The following is a 27,144-nucleotide window of genomic DNA, read 5'->3' as shown; positions in this document are numbered from 1 at the left end:
GGGCAGGAGGGGGCAGGCTGGGGCTCTGGGAGGGAGGTGGGGGGCAGGAGGGCGCAGGCTGGGGGTGGGGCTCTGGGAGTTGGGGGGCAGGAGGGCGCAGGCTGGGGTGGGGCTCTGGGAGTTGGGGGGCAGGAGGGCAGGCTGGGGCTCTGGGAGTTGGGGGGCAGGAGGGCAGGCTGGGGGTGGGGCACTGGGAGGGAGTTGGGGGGCAGGAGGGGGCAGGCTGGGGGTGGGGCTCTGGGAGGGAGGTGGGGGGCAGGAGGGGGCAGGCTGGGGGTGGGGCTCTGGGAGGGAGGTGGGGGGCAGGAGGGGGCAGGCTGGGGGTGGGGCTCTGGGAGGGAGGTGGGGGGCAGGAGGGGGCAGGCTGGGGGTGGGGCTCTGGGAGGGAGGTGGGGGGCAGGAGGGCAGGCTGGGGCTGGGGAGTTGGGGGGCAGGAGGGCAGGCTGGGGGTGGGGCACTGGGAGGGAGTTGGGGGGCAGGAGGGGGCAGGCTGGGGGTGGGGCTCTGGGAGGGAGGTGGGGGGCAGGCTGGGGGTGGGGCTCTGGGAGTTGGGGGGCAGGAGGGCAGGCTGGGGGTGGGGAGTTGGGGGGCAGGAGGGCAGGCTGGGGGTGGGGCACTGGGAGGGAGTTGGGGGGCAGGAGGGGGCAGGCTGGGGGTGGGGAGTTGGGGGGCAGGAGGGGGCAGGCTGGGGGTGGGGCACTGGGAGGGAGGTGGGGGGCAGGAGGGGGCAGGCTGGGGGTGGGGCTCTGGGAGGGAGTTGGGGGGCAGGAGGGCAGGCTGGGGGTGGGGAGTTGGGGGGCAGGAGGGCAGGCTGGGGCTGGGGAGTTGGGGGGCAGGAGGGGGCAGGCTGGGGGTGGGGCACTGGGAGGGAGGTGGGGGGCAGGAGGGGGCAGGCTGGGGGTGGGGAGTTGGGGGGCAGGAGGGGGCAGGCTGGGGGTGGGGCACTGGGAGGGAGGTGGGGGCCAGGAGGGAGTTGGGGGGCAGGAGGGGGCAGGCTGGGGGTGGGGCTCTGGGAGGGAGGTGGGGGGCAGGAGGGGGCAGGCTGGGGGTGGGGCTCTGGGAGGGAGTTGGGGGGCAGGAGGGGGCAGGCTGGGGCTGGGGAGTTGGGGGGCAGGAGGGGGCAGGCTGGGGGTGGGGCACTGGGAGGGAGGTGGGGGGCAGGAGGGCGCAGGCTGGGGGGGGCTCTGGGAGGGAGTTGGGGGGCAGGAGGGGGCAGGGTGGGGCTGGGGAGTTGGGGGGCAGGAGGGGGCAGGCTGGGGGGGGCTCTGGGAGGGAGTTGGGGGGCAGGAGGGGGCAGGGTGGGGCTGGGGAGTTGGGGGGCAGGAGGGGGCAGGCTGGGGGGGGCTCTGGGAGGGAGTTGGGGGGCAGGAGGGGGCAGGGTGGGGCTGGGGAGTTGGGGGGCAGGAGGGGGCAGGCTGGGGGTGGGGCTCTGGGAGGGAGTTGGGGGGCAGGAGGGGGCAGGCTGGGGGTGGGGCTCTGGGAGGGAGGTGGGGGGCAGGAGGGGGCAGGCTGGGGGGGGCTCTGGGAGGGAGTTGGGGGGCAGGAGGGGGCAGGCTGGGGGTGGGGCTCTGGGAGGGAGTTGGGGGGCAGGAGGGGGCAGGCTGGGGGGGGCTCTGGGAGGGAGGTGGGGGGCAGGAGGGGGGCACGTCTCTGGGGCCCCTTGGGGGAGGGCGGGGGCTCCACGCGCTGCCGGGTCCCGCCGCGGCCGGCCAATGGGAGCTGCGGAGGCGGCGCGCGGGGCGGGCGCGCGCGCTGACCGTTACCCCCCCCCCCGGCTCGCACCCCGCAGTCGCGCAGCTTGAGGCGGCCGCGCGGCGCGCGCAGGAAGGTGTCGGTCTGGGTGAGCGCGCGGCCCGCGCCCCCGCTGAGCCGCTCGGCGACGCGCTCCGCGCGCGCCAGGTCCCGCGCGCGCGCCTTGAGCTCCACGTTCCGCGGCATCCTGCGGCGCCTCGCCCCTCCCGCGGCGCACTGGCTGCGCTGGCTCCGCGGCGATTGGCTGATTTAGGCTTCCCCTTCCGGGCTGGTCTCGCCAATCACAACGGTGAGTCCGCGAGCCTCGCTGACACCAGACCAATCGCGCTGCCAGCGGCGCCGCGAGGACAGGGCGCTGATTGGCGGAACGTGCGACCCGTGAAGGCGGCAGGCGGCGCGGCGATTGGCGGAGGCCGGCGGGGGCGGGCGGCGATTGGCGGAGGCGGAGCCGGGCCGGCGGCGATTGGCGGAGGCCGGCGGGGGCGGGCGGCGATTGGCGGAGGCGGAGCCGGGCCGGCGGCGATTGGCGGAGGCCGGCGGGGGCGGGCGGCGATTGGCGGAGGCGGAGCCGGGCCGGCGGGGCCGGCGGCGATTGGCGGAAGCCGGCGGGGGCGGGCGGCGATTGGCGGAGGCCGGCGGGGGCGGGCGGCGATTGGCGGAGGCGGAGCCGGGCCGGCGGGGGCCGGCGGCGATTGGCGGAAGCCGGCGGGGGCCGGCGGCGATTGGCGGAGGCGGAGCCGGGCCGGCGGCGATTGGCGGAGGCCGGCGGGGGCGGGCGGCGATTGGCGGAGGCGGAGCCGGGCCGGCGAGGGCCGGCGGCGATTGGCGGAGGCGGAGCCGGGCCGGCGGCGATTGGCGGAAGCCGGCGGGGGCGGGCGGCGATTGGCGGAGGCGGAGCCGGGCCGGCGGCGATTGGCGGAGGCCGGCGGGGGCGGGCGGCGATTGGCGGAAGCCGGCGGGGGCGGGCGGCGATTGGCGGAGCCGGGCCGGCGGGGGCCGGCGGCGATTGGCGGAGCCGGGCCGGCGGGGGCCGGCGGCGATTGGCGGAGGCGGAGCCGGGCCGGCGGCGATTGGCGGAAGCCGGCGGGGGCGGGCGGCGATTGGCGGAGCCGGGCCGGCGGCGAGCTGGAGCTGGCGATGGAGGCGGCGGCCCCCGGCGCGCGCTGCCCGGGCGATGGCGAGTGCGCGGGGCCCGGCCCCCCCCGCGGCCCCGCCGTGCCCGGCCACACCCGGCTCCGCGCCTTCCTGTGGTGCCGCGAGTTCCTGGCCGGCGCCTGGAAGCTGCTCGAGCCCGAGGAGCTCGGCATCAGCCCGGTCAGGTACCGGGGCGGGGCGGGGTCCGGTCCGGGAGCCGGACCGGGCGGGGGGCGGGGCCTGGGCTGGGCGGGGCCGGGAGCGGGACCGGGTGGGGGCGGGGCCTGGGCTGGGCGGGGCCGGACCGGGCGGGGGGCGGGTGGGGGCGGGGCCTGGGCTGGGCGGGGCCGGGAGCCGACCGGACGGGGGGCGGGTGGGGGCGGGGCCTGGGCTGAGCGGGGCCGGGAGTCGGGCCGGGCGGGGCCGGGAGCGGGACCGGGTGGGGGTGGGGGCGGGGCCGGGAGCCGACCGGACGGGTGGCGGGTGGGGGCGGGGCCTGGGCTGAGCGGGGGCGGGGCCGGGGCGGGGCCTGGCCTGGGGGGTGGTGCGCAGGAAGCGGGGTCCGGGTTGCGTCCGAGGCAGGGATCAGCCGGGTAACGGGTCTCCGAGCCAGCACTGCCGGGTAGTCATTAGGGTCCAGAGTTAACGCCGCTCTCCGAGCTCCGGGCGGGCGGGGGCCGCTTAGGGCCGAGCTGGGGGGCGCAGGAGCCGGGAGCCGGACCGGGCGGGGTGGCTGGTGGGGGGCTGGCCTGGAAGGGTTGGGCTGGGGGGGGTGGAGTGCAGGGAACGGGGTGCTTGGAAGCGGGGTCCAGGGTGCATCCGAGGCAGGGATCAGCCGGGTAACGGGTCTCCGAGCCAGCACTGCCGGGTAGTCATTAGGGTCCAGAGTTAACGCCGGTCTCCGAGCTCCGGGGCGGGCTCGGGCAGACCCTGGGTCGCGCTGGCAGGTGGGCGACAGGCCTGCAGTGTTTCCAGTGACCGCGCAGCGTCTGGAGCCTGGTTGTGGGGCGAGGGGCCCACCTCTCGGGTGGGCTGTTGCTGCAGCGCCCCCAGGAAAGCTGCCTTGGCGCAGACCCCTAATGTAGATGTGCTTCACCCCCATAAAACCTGGCTTCTCATCGCCCCGGGGCTCCACTGGCGAGGGGGGAACTCACGGGCCACACGGGCCCTGTCCTTAGTTGGGCCTGGGGGTGCCTCTGCCGGGCGGAGACCTGTGCAGGGCACCCTCCCGCTCGCGGCCCTGGCTGGGTGCGGGGCAGCCGGAGCTGAGCGTCTCCGAGCGCCCGCCTGCGAGCTTTGCCCCCGCTCGGTGCCCGAGTCCCTGCTGCCAGCCCAGCCCAGCCACACGGCTCGGAGGGGCGCGAAGGTCCCAGTGCGGCTCCTGCTACCCCCCCCACACCCCGGCTCCGCAGCCGTGCCCAGGCCGCGAGAGCCCTGCCCGGTCAGGGGCCAGCCTGCTGCTGCTTCCTCTGCCCCCCCGCCTCGCAGGGGCTCCTCTCTCGCATGCCCGGGGCTCCTGGGTCATCCCCTGAACGTGCCCTCGGGCCTGGTCTGGCGTAGCGCGCGCAGCTAGGCTTTGGGAAGCAGACCCGTGCCTGCCGCCCGGGGTGAGGCTGGTACAAGCCGGAGAGGAATGGAAGGGGGGTACTCCCTGTCCCCTCGCTCTGGGGCAGGCCCAGGGCCATGCTGGAGTTCCCAGCAGGGTCCTGTCCCGGGCACGGCCGCGGTCCTGTGGGGGCCTGTGCCCAGGTCTCTCCCCATGCAGGCGTAGGAGCCTGGGGCTCTGGGGCACACGCAGCCGGCCCCTCGGCCAGGGCGTGCTCAGGGGTGCTGGAGGGGCCCGGTTCACGCCCACGGCAGGATCTGGGCAGGAGCTCGCTTGTGTGGGCTGAGGCTGAACTGGCCAGGGAGGGATCCGCAAACCTTCCGGGCTGTGCCCCGTCTCCTGGCCTGCCCAGTGCTGCCCCCCAGCGCCTGGGCTGCGTCCCAGTGCACTGGGCCCCGTGGCCTCTGATCTGGGCTCTGCTTCCCTTTGCAGTGGGGGGCTCAGTAACCTGCTGTACAAATGCAGCCTCCCGGACCACATCCTGAGTGTGGGCGATGAGCCCCGGCAGGTGCTGCTGCGCGTCTACGGGGCCATTCTGCAGGTGAGGCTCCCCCGCCTGGCAGCAGGGCACAGGGGTGGGGGCGACCAGGGACCCACCGAACGGCTTCCTGCGCTGCATGCGATGGCCTGGCAGGGGTCAGTGTGTGGGTGAACTGGCCCCACCCCACCTCGTCAGCGACCGGCTCCCTGGCAGCCACGCACTGGGCCAGCTGTGCCCCCTGTCACCGGCCAGCTGTCGGGGTTATGCAGGCCTCTTCAGGGAGTGTAATCGACCCCCCCGCGGTGAGGGCCCAGGTCAGCCCTGCCCCCTCCCAGCTGTGCCAGTGCCCCGCAGCCCCCTGCCCCCCAGCTCTGCCAGTGCCCCATAGTCCCCACCTGCAGCCCCCTGCTATCCCAGCTCCGCCCCCCAGCTCTGCCAGTGACCCACAGTCCCCACTCATAGCCCCCTGCTATCCCAGCCCTGCCCCCCAGCTCTACCAGCGCCCGTAGTCCCCACCTGCAGCCCCCTGCTCTCCCAGCTCTGCCAGTGACCCACAGTCCCCACTCATAGCCCCCTTCTATCCCAGCCCTGCCCCCCAGCTCTACCAGCGCCCGTAGTCCCCACCTGCAACCCCCTGCTCTCCCAGCCCGCAGCCCCCTGCTTACCCAGCCCTGCCCCCAGCTCTGCCAGTACCCCAAAGTCCCCCCCCGCAGCCCCCTGCTATCCCAGCCCTGCCTCCGCTCTGCCAGTACCCTGGAGTCCCCACCCGCAGCCCCCTGCTCTCCCAGCCCTGCAGCACCCTCCGGGCTAGAGAAATGGCTCTGTCCAGCTTAGCTGCTGCTGGGTGCTGACTCTGGGGAGCTTTTTGCACAGGACAGCGAAGGGTTCAAGGCTGAGGGGGTTAATGCCATCCTCCCTTCTCTGGTGGGCTTCTCAGACCCTCGAGGGGCCCCTCCCATGGGTGGTGGGGGTTCCTTTGTGAGGTTCCCCATGACTGTGCACTGGGGTGGGCTGTGGATTGTGGGTTTGCTGCCTCCCCACCCTGGCATCAAGCAGCATCTTGGGGTCACTCCCCCCCATATTGTGCAGGGTTGGGGGGATCCCAGGGTCACTGCCCCACACCCTGCACAATCTGAGGGGGAGGGGCACTCAGGGTCACGGCCCTTTCCCTGACTGCACAGATTTGGGGGTGGCTGCCCCTCACCCATGCCTTCTGTCTCTGCAGGGCGTGGACTCGCTGGTTCTGGAGAGCGTGATGTTTGCCATCCTGGCAGAGCGGGCACTGGGGCCGCGGCTCTACGGGGTCTTTCCCCAGGGGCGGCTGGAGCAGTACATTCCGGTACGGGCCTCGCTGGGTGGCCTACCCTCTACCCTTCCCCCATGCAGGATGCCTGGCCCCCAACGGGCTGGCCAGAGTACCTCCCTGCCTGAGTTCAAGGGCTGGTGGGGCCCAGATGGCTGCTGTGCATGGCAGGTGCCTGGGGGTGCCCCGGCTCTGTGCCCCTCCTGGCCAGCTTGCTCCTTTGTGCTGTCGCTTGGCTCAGACCTGTGGGCTCCCGGGGGCGCTGAGAGGGCTCTGTCCCTCCGCTGGCGCTGGAGGCCCCGTGCCAGGCCAAGCGAGCCCCGGGGTCCCTGCCGCCCCCATCCCATTCCCTGGAGGCAGGTGTCTCATGCCTGCCGCGTGTCCCCAGAGCCGGCGTCTGTGCACAGAGGACCTGCAGGACCCCAACATCTCCAGGGAGATAGCGATGAAGATGTCCCGCTTCCACGGCATGGTGATGCCCTTCAACAAGGAGCCCAAGTGGCTGTTTGGGACCATGGAACGGTAACACCTGCCCTCGCACTGCTCTGGGCTACTCTGGCCTGCGGGCTGCAGGGGGGCAGCACCAGCTGTGTCCCCCTGGGGGGGCCCTTCCCCTGCAGGAATGGGGGCCTGGATTGTGCCTGGGAAGGAGTCACCTCCCATCACTTCGCAGCAATAGTTCTGAGGGGAGTGCACCCCCACCCCGATGCAGTGCTGCAGGGTCTCTGCCCATAGGTGTCCTCTGCCGTGGGGCCAGGAGGGAGAATAATGGGCCCTGTCTTGCTGTGAGTGGAGGGGTCCCTCCCCATCTCACTGCTGGGGTGGGGGACTGAGTGACAGGGTCCCTCCCCATCTCACTGCTGGGGTGGGGGACTGAGTGACGGGGTCCCTCCCCATCTCGCTGCTGCGGTGGGGGACTGAGTGACGGGGTCCCTCCCCATCTCACTGCTCCCAGGGGAGGCAAGTGGGGGTCTCCTGGAGGAGGGGAGTGAGTATTGGGGGATTCCCATCTCCCTGCTCCGGGGGGGGGTCTCCCTTGCTCCCAGGGGAGGAGGCCGGGGCCTTGGCCTGCAGCGGTGACAGGACCCTGCGCTCTAGGTACCTGAAGCAGATTGCCGAGCTCACCTTCCCTCAGGAAGCCCAGCGGAAGTTGTTCAGCCAGCTCAGAGCCTATGACCTGCAGAAGGAAGTGAGGAGCCTCAGGTGAGCGCAGGGCCCGAGGGGCCGCCATGGACATGTGGGGGCGGGGAGGGCGAACTGCCTTAGAGCCTGGGCAGAAAGGTGCCCCTCCCCCCCCCAGCGCCGCAGGGGTGCCCCTCGCTGCTGCTTCCTGCTAGCTCTGCACTGCAACAGGCCCATGCGCTCACCCCCCGTCTCCCATCCGGCTCCGGCTCCCCCGCAGCCGGCTCCGGCTCCCCTCCCCGTGTCCGCGGTCAGCGCCAGTTTTCCTACCCAGAGGTGGGCGGGTCTCTGCTCGGCACCGCGAGTGGCAGAAGCTAGAAGCGTCAGAGCCTGCTCTCCTTGGGGCTCCCTCTCGCAGTGCACCCTGCTGGAGAGGCCTGGGGGAGTGGGAACGATGAAGCAGGCTGTCTACTGATGTCTCTCTCCCCTGAATTCCAGGGAGCTGCTGGAGTCCACGCCCTCCCCTGTGGTCTTCTGCCACAATGATGTGCAGGAAGGTGAGTGGCAGGGGGTGAAATGCCCCCATTGTCTGTTGGCGGTCGCCATTGCCAGCCAGAATAGCCCAGCCTTGGGCCCACTGGGGCCTGAGCCACCACTACAGCGTGGCTCCCCTCCCCACAGCCTCTCTGGGGTTAGGTCGGGGGGACCTCGCTGGCCTGAGCGCAGCTTGTCCCGGGGAGCAGCCTGAGCCCTGCCTGGGGGCCAGTCCTGCTTCGGCTCCGGGGCAGGGCTACATGGGACCTGAGGGGCTCCCCCAGCTCCGACTCCTCCACCCTGCCTGTGTCGCTTCCCCCAGCCCCTGCAGGCTCCCCAAGGTAGCTGCTCTCACCTGTCCTGCCCCTTTCCAGGGAACATCCTGCTGCTGGCTGGGCGCGAGTCACACCCCAGCGACAAGCTGATGCTGATTGACTTTGAATACAGCAGCTACAACTACAGGTGGGTGATGGGAGGTGGGGTCGGCCGTGGGGAGCAGAGCTAATGGGGGGCAGGGTGGGTGTGGTGCCGAGCCGTAAGCTGGTGTGTATAGGACATCCACTGCCCAGCCCGGTGCTCTCCCTGGGCTGTGCGACCCACGCGGGGCTGTCAGGCCGGCTCTGAGGATGGCTGTCCAGCCTGGTGCTCTCCCTGGGCCATGCGAGGCTGTCGGGGCAGCTCTGCTGCGGATGCCCAGTGGGGTGAGGTCGGGGCCGCGAGGAGGCTGGAACCCTGTGAGCATGGAAGCTCCTAACCCCCCCTCTCCCTGCAGGGGCTTTGACATTGGCAATCACTTCTGTGAGTGGGTGTACGACTACACCCATGACACGTGGCCCTTCTACCAGGCCTCCATGGAGAACTACCCCACGCGTCAGCAGCAGGTAACGGCCGCCTGGCTGGGGGAGCCCCTGGGGAGGCCGGAGGGCGGGCGGGCAGGCAGGCAGTGAATCCAATCCTTGCCAGGCTGCTGCCCTGTGGGGTGAGGTGCTTGCGTTCTGGTTGGTGGGGCTGTAGCTGTTGGGATTGTTGCTGGGTGTTGGGCCCCTTTCTGAGCCCCCTGCCCCAGGAGCTCCCCTACTTCTCATGGGGGAATTCTGTGCCAAAAACTTAAATTCTGTGCAGAATATTTTAAAATTCTGCATATTTTGTTTGTCAAAGTAACATAGTATAATCACGCCAGTTTCAGTTAATTTGGTAACTGATTTCAGAATACCTGTCAGCAATTGTCTGTAACAGTACAGACAACAAAAAACCTTCAGGAAATGTTTCTTGACAAATAGATCCTCACTAGGCATGTTAATACAGACCTTTGAGTAATTCATTTCTACTGTAATACAGAACCGGATTCCCACCCCCCTCAGAAGCAGTGCAAAGGCTGGGGAGAGACGGGGAACGGAGGAGCTGAGGGAGAAGGCAGGAGCCTGGGAATGAACCTGGAGGGTTGGTGGGTGTGGCTGGGAGAAGTATGGAACAGGGTTGTTTTGGGGGGGGGGGGGGCGAGATTGTTAGTAAGTTGGGGAGCCTCCCCCATGCAGGCCCTGGCTGACCCCTAGCCTCTTCCATTCAGCCAGGAACATCTGCCCCCGTCCCCTGTGGCCCTGTACTCCGCTCCCATTCAGCCCCTGGGTCAGTGCTGCCACCCCACCAGCTCCCGTGCCCCCACCCTAGTCTGTGCCCTCCACTAGCCCTTCTGAATCTATGTGGCCGCCCGCAGCCCTGTGTGCCCCGTGCTGCCCCCCTCCCAATATCCCATGCCTCCTCGCCTGGCCCCATGGGCAGGGCGCTGTGAGGAATGCAGCCTCTTCACCTCCCTCTCTGTAGCGGGCTGCTCCGGCCCTGGCTCAGCCGCCCTCTCTTCTGGGTCCACAACAGTTTCTGGTGCATAAAAGGGGTAACTGCAGCACCTCCCTAGCAGAATTTATAATTCTGTGGGGAGGAAAAAAAAAATCTGTGGGGGACATGAATTCTGTGCATGCGCAGTGGTGCAGAATTCCCCCAGGAGCATCCAACTCACTCTGGGCCTCGCCCAGAGGGGCAGGGAGGCAGAGCCTTGGTTTCCCCATCCTGCGTTTGGGGCCTGAGGCTGAGACTTGCTCGTCCTGCCCGCAGTTGCACTTCATCCGGCACTACCTGTGGGAGGACTCGGTGCGGTGCGGGGACACCACGCAAGAGGAGCAGGCCCGCATCGAGGAGGAGATGCTCACCGAGATCAGCCGGTGCGTGAATGACGGGGGGCGGCAAGGGGAGACCCCCACCCCTGTTTCCCCCACAGAGAGCGGGTGTAGGGGGCTGGCATGGGGGGACCCCCACCCTGCTGCCCTCCCCAAAGACAGATCTTCTCTTTAAAGAGCCCTTCAGTGCAGTCAGGCATCTGTTGCAGGCTCCTTCTCCCAGCCTTGCTGCCCAGCCTGGGGGTGCCTGAGGGGCTCTGAAAGGGGAGCCAGGTGCCCTGGGGACTGGGGAGGCTGTGCAGGCTTGGGGTGGAATCTGGGACATGGCACAGTTGGGGTCTCTCACAGCGTCTCCCCAACGGCTGCTCTCTCCCCTCAGGTTTGCTCTGGCCTCTCACTTCTTTTGGGGCCTCTGGTCCATCCTGCAGGCGAAGATCTCCACCATTGAGTTCGGCTACCTGGTGAGCACAGGGCACGGGCGACCCTGCCCCTTGGCTCCCACAGGGCACTGCCCAGGGCTGCCTGCTGAGACAGGGCATAGGTCAGGGGGCGCAGCCTGGCAGCCTGGATTCAGCGTCCTGAGGGGCGTCTCTCCTAAACTGTCCCTTTCCAGAGGACGGGAGGGACCTGCCCAGCTGAGCACTGTGGGTACCTGCTGCCTCCCTGTGCCCAGCCCTCAGTGCGACTGCACATGGGGTCCTTATGTTCTGGCTCTGCCCCCATGGCTGGGGGTCTGTGTGGGGTGATTGGGTTCCCCTGCCCCCGCAGCTGGGGGGCTCCGTGGGATGTGAAGTTACAGGGCTCCCCTGCCCCCATGGCTGGGGGGCTCTGTGGGGATCCCTGTTCTGGCCCTGCCCCCACGTCTGGGGGGCTCCATGGGATGATTGGTCTCCCCTTCCCTCATGGCTGGGGGGCTCTGAGGGGTGTGAAGTTACTGGCCTCTCCTGTCCCCATGGCTGGGGGACTCTGAGGGGATCCCTGTTTTGGCCCTTCCCCCACAGCTTGGGGGCTCCATGGGATAACTGGTCTCCCCTGTCCCCACGGCTGGGGGGCTCTGAGAAGATCCCTGTTCTTGCTCTGCACCAGCCTGATGCTGTCTCCCTGCCCAGGATTACGCGCGGTGCCGTTTCGAGGCCTACTTCCAGCAGAAGGCGCAGTGCCTGTGACCAGCCCGGCTCTGCCTGCCCCGTGCTTGCCTGCCTCCTGCCTTAGGACCCCGGCCTCGCCGTGCTGCAGACATGTGGGGCCTGGCTGGAGCAGCGGAGTGGCCCCTCCCCGGCCAAGGGACAGCAGCTGGCAAGGACCCCAAGGGACCAACGCCCCCAGACCAGCCTCCCTTGCCCCCCGGGTGGGGGCGGGGGGGATGCCCTGGCTGGCTAGTGAGCAGCGGTGGGTGCTGGGGGTCTGGCTCACTCCAGGGCAGGGATCTCCTTGCAGGGTGTTTGGGGGCAAGGCTGGGCTGTCGGGGCAGGGAAACGGTTAATGTTCCGGTTTGGGGAGTGAAGGCATGGGCTGCCCTCCCCCAGTGTGTGTTAGGATCCCCACCCTCTCCAGGGTGGGTTGTGTGGGGCCGGCTCCCCCTGTACCGCCTCTCCGCACTGCCCATTGTCAGATGGTTCTGTGTGGCCATGGGGGTCCCACTGAGCAGGGCGGCTGCAGCCTCGGTCCCCTCCCTGGGGCAGGAGGGGCTCAGCTCCCCTGGGTTCCCTTCGAGTGCACTGGGGGCTGCGCTGGGCATGTGCAGGGGTCTCCGCTCTGGGAGATGGGGCCTGGGAGCTGAATGTGCTGCACGGGCATTTGCCTCTGCCCCACGGTTCTGTCCTTGCGTCTCTGCCTCCCCTGGCCTGGGGCGCTACCCAGCTCTGCTGCCCCACCCTTCTGCCCCAGTGCCCTTCCTGCACCCCATACACCCGCTTCCTGCAGGTGTGGGGGGCTTGGGGCTCCGTGAGTGTGGGCTGCATGGGGGAGACCTGGATGCTCTGCCCCTGCCCCCGGGAGAGCCCCTCCTGCTGGCCCCTTTTCTGGAGAAGCAGGGGGAGTGTGTAGGTGTGTGGCCAGCCCGGGATGCTGCCCCCGCAGGCAGTGCTGGCCTATCTCCAGCGCCGCTCACGGGATGAAGGTGGCAGCTGCTGGCAATGGGGGATGGGCTCTAGCAGGGCCCCCTGCTCCGGCTGGGGGAGTTGGTGGGGGCCACCTCCTGCAGCCCCGCCCCAAAGCGCCTCCCCGCCTGGGCCCTGTGACCGGGGCTCTGCACTCGCTTTCTCTGCCAGCCCCCAGCATCTGCTGCCCCCTGGGAGCCGAGCCCCCGGGCGGGGCCCGCCGCTGCCTAGCGAGAGACTGTGAACTCTGCACTCAGACCAATAAATGCCTGGCACTGTCTGCCTGTGTGTGTGTGTCTGTCCCCCTCCTGCCCTGGGCACTCAGCGTCTCTGCCTGGGTCTGTCTGTCTGTCTGCAGAGCTGCGAGGGTCCCCAGGGCAGTGGGCACTGAGGCCTTGGCCTGCTTGAGGTGATGGGATCTGTGCTCCGTGGGGGGGCACGGACGCTGGCAGGGGGAGGGGAGGCTGGTGCCATCAGGCCCTTAGCATGCTTGGGAGAGGCGCAGCCCCGCCCTAATGCCCCGGCCCCGGTGGGGGCAGCGCCCTGGCCCTGGCAGTGTGGAAGTGGGGAGCGCGTTTGGAGGCGTCGCGGCCCCCGTCAGCCACGGGGCCGTGCTGGTGCTCCCCGGCTACCCGCCGGAGCGGCGTGTCCGTGTTCTGTCGCGCTGCCCCCGCCTGCCTGGGGCAGGCTCCGCAGCCATGTCCTTCTGTCCTCCCAGGCCTAGCCCTGCTGCTCCAGGCTGCATCTGTACAGCAAGGCCAAAGGCTGGGGTGCCTCCGCAGTCCGCTCTGCCTGGCCCCGTTCCCTCCCCCAGGGCTCTGCCTGGCCCCAGTGCCCTGCCTGCAGGAGCCGCTTCTGGCCGGGGCAGCCTCACCGAGCTGGCTGGAGCCTGGGCGCGCCCCTTCCTCTGCTTGGCCGGGGCCCTGCTGCTTCCGCCCTCAGCTTGGCCGAGCTGGCCCCGGGCGCCGATGGGCTGGGTCCTAGGCGGGCTCAGCTTTCCCGCTCGCTGGCTGGCAGCAGGTTACAAATAGCTCTGCCCTCCTGCCTGCTCTGAGATTCCTGTGGCGGCCCCGGCCCGGGCCTGCGCTGCCCAGAACTCCCCACGCGGCCGGCGGCCCCAGGACGGGCCTGCAGGAGCTGCCATGGGCCAGGCCCCGCGGGGCTCTCTGTGCTACTCTGCGCAGCCGGAGGTGGGGGGGCGAAGGCTTCTGGGCTGCAGCCTGGCACGCCGTGACTCGCCCCCCGAGGGGTGCGGCTGGCTGGGCTCTGAGCTGCCTCCTGAGCTTCCTTTGCACTCTGACCAGCTTCTTCCTGCTGCCCAGCAAGGGGCCGGGCAGCCGGGCACCACGGGCAGAGCCCTGGGAGAGCAGCCCTGAGCAGAGGGTCTATAGGAGCCAAGGGGCAGGGCTGCCCCTCATTACCATCCAGACAGATCCCTGTGCTTTCCAGGTATGCTGCTGAAAACGCCACCTTCCTGGAGGGCTGTGCCCGTCGCTGCCAGAGCCTGCTCCCCCATGGGGCCCTGTGGAGCCGGGGTGGGGGCACCCCCCTAAATGCCACTGCACAGGCTGCGTGTTACTGCTTGGGGGCCTGGGCGTCCTGCTGGGCTGGGTGCAGTCCGGGGCCAGGGCCCCGTCACCCGTGAGCCGAGCCCTGCCCTGTGGGTGCATGCAGCCCGCCATCTGTCTGCGCCTGGTGGAGCAGAGCGTGCCGCGAGCCCCTCCCCATTGACGCGAAGGGGCCTGGGTCTCCCCCCAGGGCTCTGTGCCCAGCAGCTTGCAGCCCAAAGCACCCCTTGGGTCCCCTCTGCCCCTGTCCCTCGGTGAGCCAAGGTGCCCTCAGGCTGCAGGTCCCAGGCTGCAGGTCCCAGCCTCCAGCCCCAGGGATTCCTGCTGGCTGTCGCCCCCATGGGCCAGGCCTGGGTCTCCACTGGTGCGGGCCGGGTCACTTCTGCAGCCCCACAGGCCTGTGGCCGTGGCTCATTCCAGCCCGGGCCTGGCTGGGACCACGGAGGCCTGTCTCTGGCCAGACGAGCAGCACGGGTGGGTCTGCAGACCCTGCCCCGGAGATGCCCCCCTTGCGGGAGGTGGCAGCTGCCCAGCAGCGCTGTGGGGCGAGGCCTGGGCTGCGCTCAGTGGCTGCGTCCAGTGCAGTGTCGGGTTGGGGCCCTGGTCTGGGGTGATGAGACCAGGGCTAAGGGCCCTGTGGCACGGAGTCCCCAGGCGATGCTCTGGAACTGCTCCCCATGAAGCCAGTCAGGACTCTGGGGAAGTCTCCTTTCTGGGAGCAGCCTGTCTGCAGGGCACACAGCTCACCCAGCTTCCACCTTCCTGGGTCTGACCTCGGAGCATTCAGCATCCTCTGCCCCTCCGTGCGCTTCCCCCCAGCGAGTCTGCTCAGGCGGGGCTCCTGGGGAAGCCAGAGGGTCCTGGCCCCCAACTTCGCAGTCAGACGTGACTCTCAGCCAGCCAGTAAAACAGAAGGTTTATTAGACGACAGGAACATGGTCTAAAACAGAGCTTGCAGGTGCAGAGAACCGGACCCCTCAGCTGGGTCCATTTTGGGGCCAGTGAGCCAGACAACCCCGTCTGCCCTTCACTCCATGTCCCGGCCAGCCCCAAACTGAAACTCCCTCCAGCCCCCCCTCCTCTGGGCTTTGTTCCTTTCCAGGGCCAGGAGGTCACCGGATTCCTTTGTTCTCCAACCCTTTAGCTCTCACCTTGCAGGGGGGAAGGGCCCAGGCCATCAGTTGCCAGGAAACAGGGTGTCGGCCATTCTCTGTGTCCAGACCCCTGCACACACCTGCTCTCTAGGGCTCTGCAATGATCATACACCCTTACCCCACCCTCTAGATTCTTAAGAACTGCATAGGGGAAACTGAGGCACCCCCACAGTATTCAGAGGAAACATTAAGAACAGTCCCACTTCGTCACACCCTGGTATCCCCGAGCTACCCCCTCCCACCTGGGAGCAGCTCCCCGTGCCCAGAGCCTGCAGAGCCGGGGGCAGGGATGAGGGGAGACCCAGCCCAGCAGACAGGTTCCCTGCAGGAGGAGGCTGGGGCAGGCCGAGCCCTACGGGGGGCCTGGCTCCAGCTGGGGATAACATGGCCAGGAATCTCTACATGTGTTGCCCCGAGGGAGCTGTCGTCCCCCTGCCCTGGGCCCTGACTCCTCCCTGCCCGAGCTGGGCCAGGCCCTGCTTAGCAGCCCCGGGTCTCTTGGTGCCCGCAGGTGACGCTGGCCTGGCTGGCTGGCGTGTATTCCGGGGTGCTGGCACGATCCCAGATGCAGGAGGCTGCGGAGGGGCGGCTGGTGCTGGAGCACGTCCCATCGGGCGCCTTCCGCGCCATCCTGGAGTTTGTCTTCCTGGGGCACTTCGGGCTGGGTGAGGAGGAGCTGCTGCCCGCCGTCCAGGCTGCCAGCTACTTGCTGGTGCCCTCCTTCCTGGAGCCGTGCTGGCTGGCCCTGCGCCCCTCCTGCGCCCGGCAACTGCCTGTCCCACCTGCGCTTTGCCGAGGCCACCGGCTGCCCGGAGATGCCGGCCGTGCTATGCCAGTTCCTGAGCGCCCAGCTCCTGGAGCTGGTGCCCGTCACGGGCAGCTGGCCCCGCCGCTGCAGGAGGAGCGGCATGGCTCCGGACGCGGGGCCCCCAGCAGCTGCGTGTGCTCCGCAAGGAGAACCTGAGGACCCCGGCCACCCCCGACATGGAGCCCCTGCGCGGCCTCTCCTGCCTCCCCCCGGGCCAGGGGGCACCTGGCGCCGGGCCACCGGGCTGCCCTTCCGGGCCCACAAGTGGAGCTTCGGCACTGCCCAGCTGCTGAACCACCTGTTCCTCATCGGCGGCTACCGGGAGCGCCGCGGGGCCCGCGGGTTCGCCTTCCGCATGGCGGCCTTCCGCTACAACCCGCTGGCTGGCTGCTGGCAGCCCACCGCCCCGCTGCTGCAGGCCACTGCCCCCTGCCCTGGTACCTGCCCCCCGCTATCGCTCCTTGACCCACTGCTTCCAGCCCACCGCCCCGCTGCTGCAGGCCAGTGTCCCCTGCCCTGGTACCTGCCCCCCCCCCGCTATCACTCCTTGACCCACTGCTTCCAGCCCACCGCCCCGCTGCTGCAGGCCACTGCCCCCTGCCCTGGTACCTGCCCCCCCCCGCTATCGCTCCTTGACCCACTGCTTCCAGCCCACCGCCCCGCTGCTGCAGGCCACTGCCCCCTGCCCTGGTACCTGCCCCCCCCCCGCTATCGCTCCTTGACCCACTGCTTCCAGCCCACCGCCCCGCTGCTGCAGGCCACTGCCCCCTGCCCTGGTACCTGCCCCCCCCCCGCTATCGCTCCTTGACCCACTGCTTCCAGCCCACCGCCCCGCTGCTGCAGGCCAGTGTCCCCTGCCCTGGTACCTGCCCCCCCCCCCGCTATCACTCCTTGACCCACTGCTTCCAGCCCACCGCCCCGCTGCTGCAGGCCACTGCCCCCTGCCCTGGTACCTGCCCCCCCCCCGCTATCGCTCCTTGACCCACCGCTTCCAGCCCACCGCCCCGCTGCTGCAGGCCAGTGTCCCCTGCCCTGGTACCTGCCCCCCGCTATCGCTCCTTGACCCACTGCTTCCAGCCCACCGCCCCGCTGCTGCAGGCCACTGCCCCCTGCCCTGGTACCTGCCCCCCCCCCCGCTATCGCTCCTTGACCCACTGCTTCCAGCCCACCGCCCCACTGCTGCAGGCCACTGCCCCCTGCCCTGGTACCTGCCCCCCGCTATCGCTCCTTGACCCACTGCTTCCAGCCCACCGCCCCACTGCTGCAGGCCACTGCCCCCTGCCCTGGTACCTGCCCCCCCCCGCTATCGCTCCTTGACCCACTGCTTCCAGCCCACCGCCCCGCTGCTGCAGGCCAGTGTCCCCTGCCCTGGTACCTGCCCCCCCCCCGCTATCGCTCCTTGACCCACTGCTTCCAGCCCACCGCCCCGCTGCTGCAGGCCACTGCCCCCTGCCCTGGTACCTGCCCCCCGCTATCGCTCCTTGACCCACTGCTTCCAGCCCACCGCCCCGCTGCTGCAGGCCAGTGTCCCCTGCCCTGGTACCTGCCCCCCGCTATCGCTCCTTGACCCACTGCTTCCAGCCCACCGCCCCGCTGCTGCAGGCCACTGCCCCCTGCCCTGGTACCTGCCCCCCCCCGCTATCGCTCCTTGACCCACTGCTTCCAGCCCACCGCCCCGCTGCTGCAGGCCAGTGTCCCCTGCCCTGGTACCTGCCCCCCCCCGCTATCGCTCCTTGACCCACTGCTTCCAGCCCACCGCCCCGCTGCTGCAGGCCACTGCCCCTGCCCTGGTACCTGCCCCCCGCTATCGCTCCTTGACCCACTGCTTCCAGCCCACCGCCCCGCTGCTGCAGGCCACTGCCCCCTGCCCTGGTACCTGCCCCACCCCCCGCTATCGCTCCTTGACCCACTGCTTCCAGCCCACCGCCCCGCTGCTGCAGGCCACTGCCCCTGCCCTGGTACCTGCCCCCCGCTATCGCTCCTTGACCCACTGCTTCCAGCCCACCGCCCCGCTGCTGCAGGCCAGTGTCCCCTGCCCTGGTACCTGCCCCCCCCCGCTATCGCTCCTTGACCCACTGCTTCCAGCCCACCGCCCCACTGCTGCAGGCCAGTGTCCCCTGCCCTGGTACCTGCCCCCCGCTATCGCTCCTTGACCCACTGCTTCCAGCCCACCGCCCCACTGCTGCAGGCCAGTGTCCCCTGCCCTGGTACCTGCCCCCCCCCCGCTATCGCTCCTTGACCCACTGCTTCCGACCCACTGCTTCCAGCCCACCGCCCCGCTGCTGCAGGCCACTGCCCCCTGCCCTGGTACCTGCCCCCCCCCCGCTATCGCTCCTTGACCCACTGCTTCCAGCCCACCGCCCCGCTGCTGCAGGCCACTGCCCCCTGCCCTGGTACCTGCCCCCCGCCCCCCGCTATCGCTCCTTGACCCACTGCTTCCAGCCCACCGCCCCGCTGCTGCAGGCCACTGCCCCTGCCCTGGTACCTGCCCGCCCCCCCCCGCTATCGCTCCTTGACCCACTGCTTCCAGCCCACCGCCCCGCTGCTGCAGGCCAGTGTCCCCTGCCCTGGTACCTGCCCCCCCCCCCGCTATCGCTCCTTGACCCACTGCTTCCGACCCACTGCTTCCAGCCCACCGCCCCGCTGCTGCAGGCCACTGCCCCCTGCCCTGGTACCTGCCCCCCGCTATCGCTCCTTGACCCACTGCTTCCAGCCCACCGCCCCGCTGCTGCAGGCCACTGCCCCCTGCCCTGGTACCTGCCCCCCGCCCCCCGCTATCGCTCCTTGACCCACTGCTTCCAGCCCACCGCCCCGCTGCTGCAGGCCACTGCCCCTGCCCTGGTACCTGCCCCCCGCCCCCCGCTATCGCTCCTTGACCCACCGCTTCCAGCCCACCACCCCGCTGCTGCAGGCCACTGCCCCCTGCCCTGGTACCTGCCCCCCGCTATCGCTCCTTGACCCACCGCTTCCAGCCCACCACCCCGCTGCTGCAGGCCACTGCCCCCTGCCCTGGTACCCCTGTGCCTGGTACCCCTGTGCCCCTGTGCCCTGGTACCCCTGTGCCCCTGTGCCCTGTGCCCTGCCCTGGTACCCCCCTGCCCTGGTACCTCCCTGCTGCACCCGCTGGCTCCCTCCTGAGGGCCCCTGGCACACGCCGCTGGATGGGATGTGGGACCCGCTGCCCCAGGCGCCGAGCCTCCCAGGGCCAGGCTCCCGCCCCCAGCTCTCAGCCTGGAGCCCCGGCTATGCGCTGCCCCCCCGCGTGGCGTGGGGCGGGGCTCGGGCGGCTGCCCCCCGGCTCCGGGGTGCGAGGCTCCGGGCGGGGTCAGCTCTGAATCCCCCCGCTCGCCTCGCAGCGCCGGTGGGGCAGCGGATTTATGCCATCGGGGGCTGGTACCTGGGCACGCTGCTGGCGCCGGACGGCGGCACGGCCCCCGGCGCGACTCCTGGGCCTTGGCCTCCTCGCTGCCCCTCACCGGCTTCGCCTTCGCCCTCTCGTTGTCCCGCGACCTGCCGCCCTGCGCGGCTCGCGCCGGGAGCGTCTACGCCCTGGGCCGCGTGCAGGGGATGGGCGAGACGCTGCTGCTGCGTTACGACGTCAGGGCAGGGGAGCACTGCCCGGGGAGAGAGCCCCGGCCCCCACGCAGCCCCATCTCCAGCCGCCCGCTCCTCCCTGCGGCTGGGCTGTGATCAGAGACGCTGCGGGCGGACGGACGGGAGTCCCCGGCCCGCGCCCCCCGTCTGCTGGGCCGTCTCAGGGAGCCTTCCAGCTCCCAGGCTGATGGGCCTCGCGGTGTGGGGAGGGAAGGGGGAGGAGACTGGGGGGCGCAAGGGGGGCTGGGGCAAACATGGGGGTGAGGATGGGTTGGGCATGGGGAGTGGATTGGGATGAAAGTAGGGGGAGTTGAGAGGGGGATGGGCTGGGGTAGGGTGAGGTCCGGGCAGGGTGAGGACAGGTGGGGGCGTGGGCAGGGGTGAGGTGGGCAGGGTGAGGATGGGCATGGGGGTGGGCGGGGTGAGGCTAGAGGGGTGGGCAGGTGAGGACAGGCATGGGGGTGGGCAGGGGTGGGGTGAGGGGGTGGGCAGAGTGAGGACGGGTGTGGAGGTGGCCTGGGGTGAGGGTGGGCAGGGAGAGGACGGGCATGGGGATGAGGCGATAGGGGTGGGCAGCTGAGGGTGGGTGTGGGTGTGGGCCGAGGTGAGCTGAGGTCCGGGCTGGGTGAAGGTGGGCAGGCAGAGGATGAGATGCGGGGGTGTAACGGTGCTGCCCGTGGGAGCCCGCTGAGGTCAGGGTGAACTGCAAACAGACCGGGGCAGACAAACCCCAAACGCTGGTGGCTATTCCACTACAGAGTTTGTGTGTGTGTGGGCGGGGGGGTGAGAAAACCTGGATTTATGCTGGAAATGGCCCACCTTGATTATCATGCACATTGTAAGGAGAGTGGTCACTTTGGATGAGCTATTACCAGCAGGAGAGTGAGTTTTTGTGTGTGTGTTTTTTTTAAAAAAAGGGGGTGGGGGGGTGAGAAAACCTGTATTTGTGCTGGAAATGGCCCACCTTGATTTTCATACACATTGTGAGGAGAGTGGTCACTTTGGATGAACTATTATCAGCAGGAGAGTGAGTTTGTGTGTGTGGTTTTTGGAGGGGGGTGAGGGGGTGAGAAAACCTGGATTTGTGCTGGAAATGACCCACCTTGATTGTCATGCACACTGTAAAGAGAGTGGTCACTTTGGATGGGCTATTACCAGCAGGAGAGTGAGTTTGTGGGGGGGGGGGGGGGGGGTGGAGGGTGAGAAAACCTGGATTTGTGCTGGAAATGGCCCACCTGTTGATCACTTTAGATAAGCTATTACCAGCAGGACAGTGGGGTGGGAGGAGGTATTGTTTCATGATTTCTGTGTGTATATAAAGCCTGCTGCAGTTTCCACGGTATGCATCCGATGAAGTGAGCTGTAGCTCACGAAAGCTCATGCTCAAATAAATGGGTTAGTCTCTAAGGTGCCACAAGTCCTCCTTTTCTTTTTGCGAATACAGACTAACACGGCTGCTACTCTGAAACCTATTCCACTACTGAGATTTGCCCAGCCAACCCAAACCAGCTTCTATAGCCCCTCCCTGGTTACTCAGCCGTCCAAATAATGCTGTTCCCTTAAAGTGACCAGCCTCCGGCCTCCCTCCAGACACACCTGTCAGATACGATGATGATCACTGAAAATCTTCTCTCATCATATTCAAGAAAAGGTGCTTCCAGTCCCAAAGGTCTGGGCCTTGGGTCAAATTATAACTTAGATCTTACCCAAATACACAGTTACGGCCAATTCTTATCAACTGAACTAAAATGTATTTGTCACGGAGTCCCCGGGCGATGCTCTGGAGCTGCTCCCCATGAAGCCAGGCAGGACTCTGGGGAAGTCTCCTCTCGGGGAGCAGCCTGTCTGCAGGACACACAGCTCACCCAGCTTCCACCTTCCTGGGTCTGACCTCGGAGCATTCAGCCTCCTCTGCCCCTCCGTGCGCTTCCCACAGCGAGTCCGCCCAGGCCGGGTCCTGGGGAAGCCAGAGGGTCCTGCCCCACAACTCCGCAGTCAGACGGGACCCTCAGCCAGCCAGGAAAGCAGAAGGTTTATTAGACGACAGGAACATGGTCTAACACAGAGCTTGTAGGTGCAGAGAACAGGACCCCGCAGCTGGGTCCATTTGGGGGCCAGTGAGCCAGACAACCACATCTGCCCTTCACTCCATGTCTCAGCCAGCCCCAAACTGACTCACCCTCCAACCCCTCCTCCTCTGGGCTTTGTCCCTTTCCCCGGGCCAGGAGGTCACCTGATTCCTTTGTTCTCCAACCCTTTAGCTGTCATCTTGCAGGGGGGAAGGGCCCAGGCCATCAGTTGCCAGGAGACAGGGTGTCAGCCATTCTCTGTGTAGATGCCATCACACTGGCCCTCTGCTCTGCAACAATCACCCCCCCTTATCCAAGCCCCTAGATACTTAAGAACTGCATAGGGGAAACTGAGGCACCCACACAGTATTCAGCGAGAACCTTAAGAACAGCTCCACTTTGTCACACATAGTAATAGACAAGACTTGTTTGCTTACATCACAAGACCTGAGCAAACAGCTCCCCTTCTATCTCTAACAATGCAGGCTGCATTTCAGAGCTCTATTCATTTACAGATCTTCCTAACAAGTCTTTAAAGGTTTCAGAGGGGTAGCCATGTTAGTCTGTATCAGCAAAAACAAGGGGAAGTCCTTGTGGCACCTTAGAGACTAACAAATTTATTTGGGCATAAACTTTCATGGGCTAGAACCCACTTCATCAGATGCATGGAGTGGAAAATATGATACCAATGTGATCTATGCCATCATGTGCCAGCAATGCCCCTCTGCCATGTACATTGGCCAGCCTGGACAGTCTCTACTCAAAAGAATAAATGGACACAAATCTGACATCAGGAATTTATAATATTCATAAACCAGTCGGAGAACACTTCAACCTCCCTGGACACTCAATAACAGACCTAAAAGTGGCAATTCTTCAACAACAAAACTTCAAAAACAGACTGCACCATGAAGCTGCAGAACTGGGATTAATTTGCAAACTGGACACCATCAGATTAGGCCTGAATAAAGACTGGGAGTGGCTGGATCATTATAAAACCTAAACCAAATTTCCCCCTATTGTTACTCCCACCTTGTCAACTCTCATTACCATTGCAGAAGTTATTTTCCCTCCCTTGGTATCTTGCTGTCAATTGAATTGTCTCGTTGGCCTGACCTCACATGAGATAAGGCAACTCTCAGCCTTTCGTGTATTTATACCTGCTCCTGTATTTTCACTCCATGCATCTGATGAAGTGGGTTCTAGCCCACAAAAGCTTATGCCCAAATAAATGTGTTAGTCTCTAAGTCTTTACAGTTTGTCCATGGGTCAGGTCAGTCTGTGAGTTAATTAACTCTTTCTGGCCTGGTGTCACCTTTCAGTGAGATATCACATTGCACTCACAATGTCACAGGGGGTGCCTGGGGTGAGGGACCTGGGGTGAAGGTGGGTCTGGGCCAGGTGGGATGAGGGTGATGGGTCGAGTGAGGACGAGTGTGGGGGTGGGCGGGATAAGGGTGAGTCCAGGCCGGGTGGGGCAAGGCCCAGGCAAGATGAGGACAGGTGTGTGTGTGGGGTGGGCTCGGATGAGGATGAGGGGTGGGGATATGCTGGAGTAAGGTTAGGGGTGGGTAGGGGTGAGGGGGTGGGCAGATGAGGACGGTCATGGGCCTGGGCTAGGGTGAGGCGAGGACGGGGCTTGGTGAAGGTGAGGAGGGGTGTTGGGTGGGCAGGGTGAGATGCACAGGGTGAGGATAGACGCGGTGAGGACAGGTGGGGGGAGTGGGGTGAGGGTGGGCAGGGGAGTGGGCAGAGTGAGGGCAGGCAGAGTGAGGATGGGGGTGGGCAGGGTGAGGACGGGGGGACTGGGGTGAGGGCAGGCAGGGGAGTGGGCGGGGTGAGGATGGGTGTGGGGGTGGGTGGGGTGAGGATGGGGGAATGGGCGGGGTGAGGATGGGGGTGGGGGTGGGCGGGATGAGGGTGGGGGGACTGGGGTGAGGGTGGGTGTGGGGGTGGGCGGCATGAGGGGGACTGGGCTGAGAGCAGGCAGGGGAGTGGGCGGGGTGAGGGTGGGTCCGGGCCGGGTGGGGCAGGGGCTGGTCCGGTGCGGGGGTGTGAGGATGTGACGCAGCAGGGAGGGGGGAGTGTTGACCTGGGAATGTGCCCTGGGGATGGGAGACCTGAGAGCCTGTCACCTGAGCCGGGACGGGGAGGGGGAGGTGACACCTCTGCCCGGGAAACTGGACAAAGGCTGCAGGAGGGAGCCTGCTGGGTGGGTTTAGTTTCAGTTTGGGGCTGGGTGGAGGAACGCAGGGAACCCCAGGGCTGGGGTCTAAGCTCCCTGCTCCCCCAGAAGGACGTGACTGAGGGGTCCTGGTTGTACCCACAAGCTCTGTTTTGGACTGTGTTCCTGTTCTCCAATAAACCTGTGTTACTGGCTGGCGGAGAGTCTCAGTGGATCCCAGGAAGGGGGGTGCAGGGCCTGGGCTCCCCCACACTCCGTGACAGGGGGCGACGCCCGACTCCCCCACGCTCTCTCGTTGCAGACACGTGGCAGGAGCTGTTCCCAACGCTGACGCGAGCCGACGCCAACCTGCCCGGCCTCTATTTCCTGGGGGGCTCGGAGCCCCTCTACGTGGTGGGGGGCAACGCCCAGGAGAACGTGGTGATTTCCTTCAGCCCGGGGGCCCGGCGCTGGGGCCCGGCGTGGAGCCTGCCCAAGTGCAGCCGCCTCTACATGGTGGCGCCGGAGCTGGGCTCGCTGGCCCGCTGCCCGCTGCCCGCCCCGCCCTTCCCCCTCTCCTACGAGGCCCTCTTCTTCCTGCACTTCCCTCTGCCCCCACCCCCGGGTGGGGAGCTGGGCACTGAGCGGGGGCAGGCGGGCGCCAGAGGGCCCAGGAGCCAGCTGGGGCAGTGAGGGGACCCCCCGCCCCCGGCTGGCAGGACCCCGTCATGGGGAGCCCGGGGTTCACCCCCTGCCACGAGCGGTGTGCAGCGTGGGCCGGGGGGGCTCGTCTGCCTACTGATGACTCGCTGCCTCGTTAAGGTCACTGTGAGACCCGGACCGGTGCCACGTGGGGGCTGTGGCTGGTTCCCGGCGCTGTGCGGGGCTCTCGGGGACACATGGCGTTTACACCTGCCGCAGGTTCTCCCCGGGCAAAGGCTGGACCGAGGCTGACGCGGCAGCCCGGGGGGACCCTTTGTCTGGATCGGAGGCTGCAGCAGGAAGGGGGGTCCCCGTAGCCGTCCTGGAGCCTGCCGAGCTGGGGCTGGGCGCCTGTCACAAGCCTCCAGGTCCCTGGGGTGCTGAACGGTGGGGGAGGAACTCGCAGGGGGCCCCCCGCGGGCACTGCCCATTCCCGGAGGTGGGGGGGGGCTGAGCCTGGTGCCTCGTTTGTCGCTGCCGTTTCCCACCCCCCCCGGCTCCCAGCCCCCTCCCGCCTTATTTGTCCCGTTGCCCTTTTACCCGTGTACCGGCTGCTATTTCCGGGGCTGGCTCTGAGCCCAGGGCCAGCTGCCGGGTGGGCACCGGGCATGGCCAGGGGCACCATGGGGTGCGCCTCGGGCAGGGGGGTGTCCCAGGCCACACCCAACAGCGTCCCTGGCTCAGCGCCATCTCCCTCCTCCTGCCCAAAGCCAGGGCACGGCACCGGGTGCTGGGGCAGGCCTGGCCCCTCCCCACTTCCTGGCTGGTGCCCCCTTCCCGTGGCCCAGCCTGGCAGGGGAGGGGGTGGGCTCTGATTAGACCCAGATTTGGGGACCCCCCTGCACCAGGGGTTGCTGAGTGTCTTGGTGAGTTTGTCGCCTTCCTTCGTGCGGGGAGGGAAGGGAACAGGCCTGGCCCACTCAGCCCTTGTGCCCGTGCCTGGAGCACGCCTGGGCACGCTCACACACATGCAGACACACACACACCCTCCTGGCATCCCCCCCGCCCCCCCCGAGGCCGTGTCCCCCGGGGCCGTGCCCCACTCAGCTGCCCTCCCGGGCTGCAGCCTGGGCAGAGCCCTGCCGGGCGCAGGGAGGCCTGGGCCGGGGACTCTCCTCCAGGTGCCCTTGTGGCGGTGGAGGGAGGGGGCCGCGTGCTGGCGGCTGGCTCCAGGCCGCTGGCAGGGAGCTGGCTCGGTGGGGCTCTGGCCCGGGGGAAGGACACAGGGCCAGGGGGGTTGGCAGGGGCTGGGGCACCTTGAGGCCAGGGCGGCTCGTCCACTTCAGCCCAGCGCTGGAGCAGCCGAGCTCCCCTGCACACCAGCGAAGGGGCAGGCCCCTGGCTGCCCCCTGGCTGGGTGGGCGTCCAGCCCGGCCCCAGCCTCCTGCCCCCCGTGACATCGTCCCCTCCAGTACCGGGGTTGGGGGGGCACAGGCAGGGCTGGTTTTGGGCCACGTGAGGTGCGTGCAGGGGGCATCGTCAGACTCCCCATCCCAGGGCGGCTGGGGGCTGGGAACAAGGCAGAGCCAGTGGCCCTGTGTCAGGACAGCGGCTCCCCTTCGGCCAATGCGGGGGGTCACGGTGGGGGGCTGTCCGGGGCCAGGCAAAACGGCGAGAGGGAGAGGCCCAGGTAGGTTTGGGCCCTGGGAGAAGCTGAAGGCAGAACAGCAAGGGGGACAGGGGGGCTGGTGAGGTCTGAAGGCCAGGGTGCAGTGGAGCAAACTGGACCCATAAGAGCCATGGGGGGGAGGGGATTGGGGAGGGAGGAGGCTCCCCGGTAAAGGGGCTCTCCCGGGCGAGAGGCTGGGGGCTCCTCGCTGGGCAGAGTGGGGTAACACTGGGGAGGCTCTGCTGGTACAAGGACAGGGCAGGAGTGCCAGGGAGTCCGGGTGCTGGTGTGTGAGATGTTGTGGCGGGGGGGGGGGTGTTGTGCGCCGGGATGTTGGGTGATTTTGCAGGAGAGAAAGAACCGATGTGTGGGACGGTCCGCGCAATGCCTGATAATAAACCATCCCCATGGAGGGTATTGGTGAGGCAAGACAGTGTGTGTGGAGTTATTGGGGACTCAGAAAGGGGAAACTGAGGCAGGCATGCCTGCCATGCTGCGGCCTGCTGCAGGAGGGTGCCCTGGGCAGTGGCTGCCCTCTGACACCCACCCACCTAGGTCCCCACCTCCCCCCGTGCAGGGCAGGGAAGGGCAGCATGGCCAGGCCCAGTTGTGCCCCTGCCTGGCTTGGGTGCTGCCCTGGGGCTGGAGTAGCTGTCTCTGGTGAGAAGCCGCCATTCTCCGGGAAGAGCAGCCGGTGCTAGAGCCAGGAGGGGTCAGGACAGGCAGCCACGTGCTATAGCTGGCAGCTGCCTGGAGGGGCAGAGAAGGGGCATGGGGGGCTAGGCGGGAGTGGGGGCATCGTGGGCAGGGGTGGAGTGAGACACTTCTGTCCTTGGCCCTTTGCTAGCCAGGGCCTCAGGCAGGCTGCAGGCAGGCAGGGGCGCGGGTGAGAGGGGGAGGCGGGGGTGGCCCGCGGGGGCAGGGTCCGATTTCAGGATGCCATGTAGGGCCGCAGGGAGGCCGGATGCCAGGTGTCCTGTTACAGGCAGCGTGGAGCGGGGCAGGCAGGGGACGCAGAGCAGCGGGTTTGAAGGACGCAGGAAGCACCGTTCCTAGGGGCTCTGCCAAGGGCGGACGTGGCGCTGACGCCCGGAGTCTCGGCACCTTCTGAGCAGGTACCAGCGTCTGCGGCTCGGCTCCCCAGGCAGGGCAGGGCCTGGGGCTGGGGCTGGGGCTGCCCACCCAGGATGGGCCTTGCAGGGCCAAGGCTGCGCTTTGCCTCAGTTGGCCGCCAGCCAAGTCCCCAGCCTGTCCAGCTGACTGCCTCCCAGTGC

At 68.0% G+C, this 27,144-nt stretch overlaps 2 protein-coding genes across 7 annotated transcripts in view; both read left to right on the top strand.

The window, feature by feature from the left end:
• The first annotated feature begins 2,822 nt into the window (after nt 1-2,822).
• CHKB (choline kinase beta) lies at nt 2,823-12,482 on the top strand. Of its 2 annotated transcripts, none has more exons than XM_073329048.1 (11): nt 2,823-3,071; nt 4,925-5,033; nt 6,199-6,312; nt 6,665-6,798; nt 7,375-7,479; nt 7,897-7,955; nt 8,307-8,394; nt 8,705-8,813; nt 10,042-10,148; nt 10,483-10,564; nt 11,190-12,482. In XM_073329048.1, the coding sequence occupies exons 1-11, from the start codon at nt 2,890-2,892 to the stop codon at nt 11,313-11,315; spliced, it is 1,215 nt and encodes a 404-aa protein (XP_073185149.1). In that variant the 5' UTR covers nt 2,823-2,889; the 3' UTR covers nt 11,316-12,482. The 2 variants fall into 2 exon arrangements, with proteins under 2 accessions (XP_073185149.1, XP_073185150.1); XM_073329049.1 differs by having other exon boundaries at nt 2,875-3,071; nt 11,213-12,482.
• A 14,349-nt stretch (nt 12,483-26,831) lies between these two features.
• CPT1B (carnitine palmitoyltransferase 1B) overlaps nt 26,832-27,144 on the top strand; it is a 45,303-nt gene continuing 44,990 nt past the window's right edge. For 2 of the 5 annotated variants that reach the window (XM_073329046.1, XM_073329042.1), the window contains exon 1: nt 26,834-26,985. The gene's annotated coding sequence lies outside the window, so the exon portion shown is untranslated. Of the gene's footprint in view, nt 26,986-27,144 lie in introns of all 5 variants that reach the window. The other 3 variants (XM_073329044.1, XM_073329043.1, XM_073329045.1) reach the window with 3 other exon arrangements.

The sequence above is a fragment of the Lepidochelys kempii genome, chromosome 1, assembly GCF_965140265.1.
Source record: "Lepidochelys kempii isolate rLepKem1 chromosome 1, rLepKem1.hap2, whole genome shotgun sequence".
Classification (NCBI taxonomy): Eukaryota; Metazoa; Chordata; order Testudines; family Cheloniidae; genus Lepidochelys; species Lepidochelys kempii.
This window is presented reverse-complemented; position numbering and strand designations above follow the sequence as displayed.

What these genes read in the sequence shown, in the direction of transcription:
- CHKB (XM_073329048.1), top strand. Translation starts at nt 2,890, where the DNA reads ATGGAGGCGGCGGCCCCCGGCGCGCGCTGCCCGGGCGATGGCGAGTGC. An exon ending in GGCTGGAGCAGTACATTCCG is followed by an intron (nt 6,313 to 6,664) that starts GTACGGGCCTCG and finishes GCGTGTCCCCAG; the next exon opens with AGCCGGCGTCTGTGCACAGA. An exon ending in AAGGAAGTGAGGAGCCTCAG is followed by an intron (nt 7,480 to 7,896) that starts GTGAGCGCAGGG and finishes CCTGAATTCCAG; the next exon opens with GGAGCTGCTGGAGTCCACGC.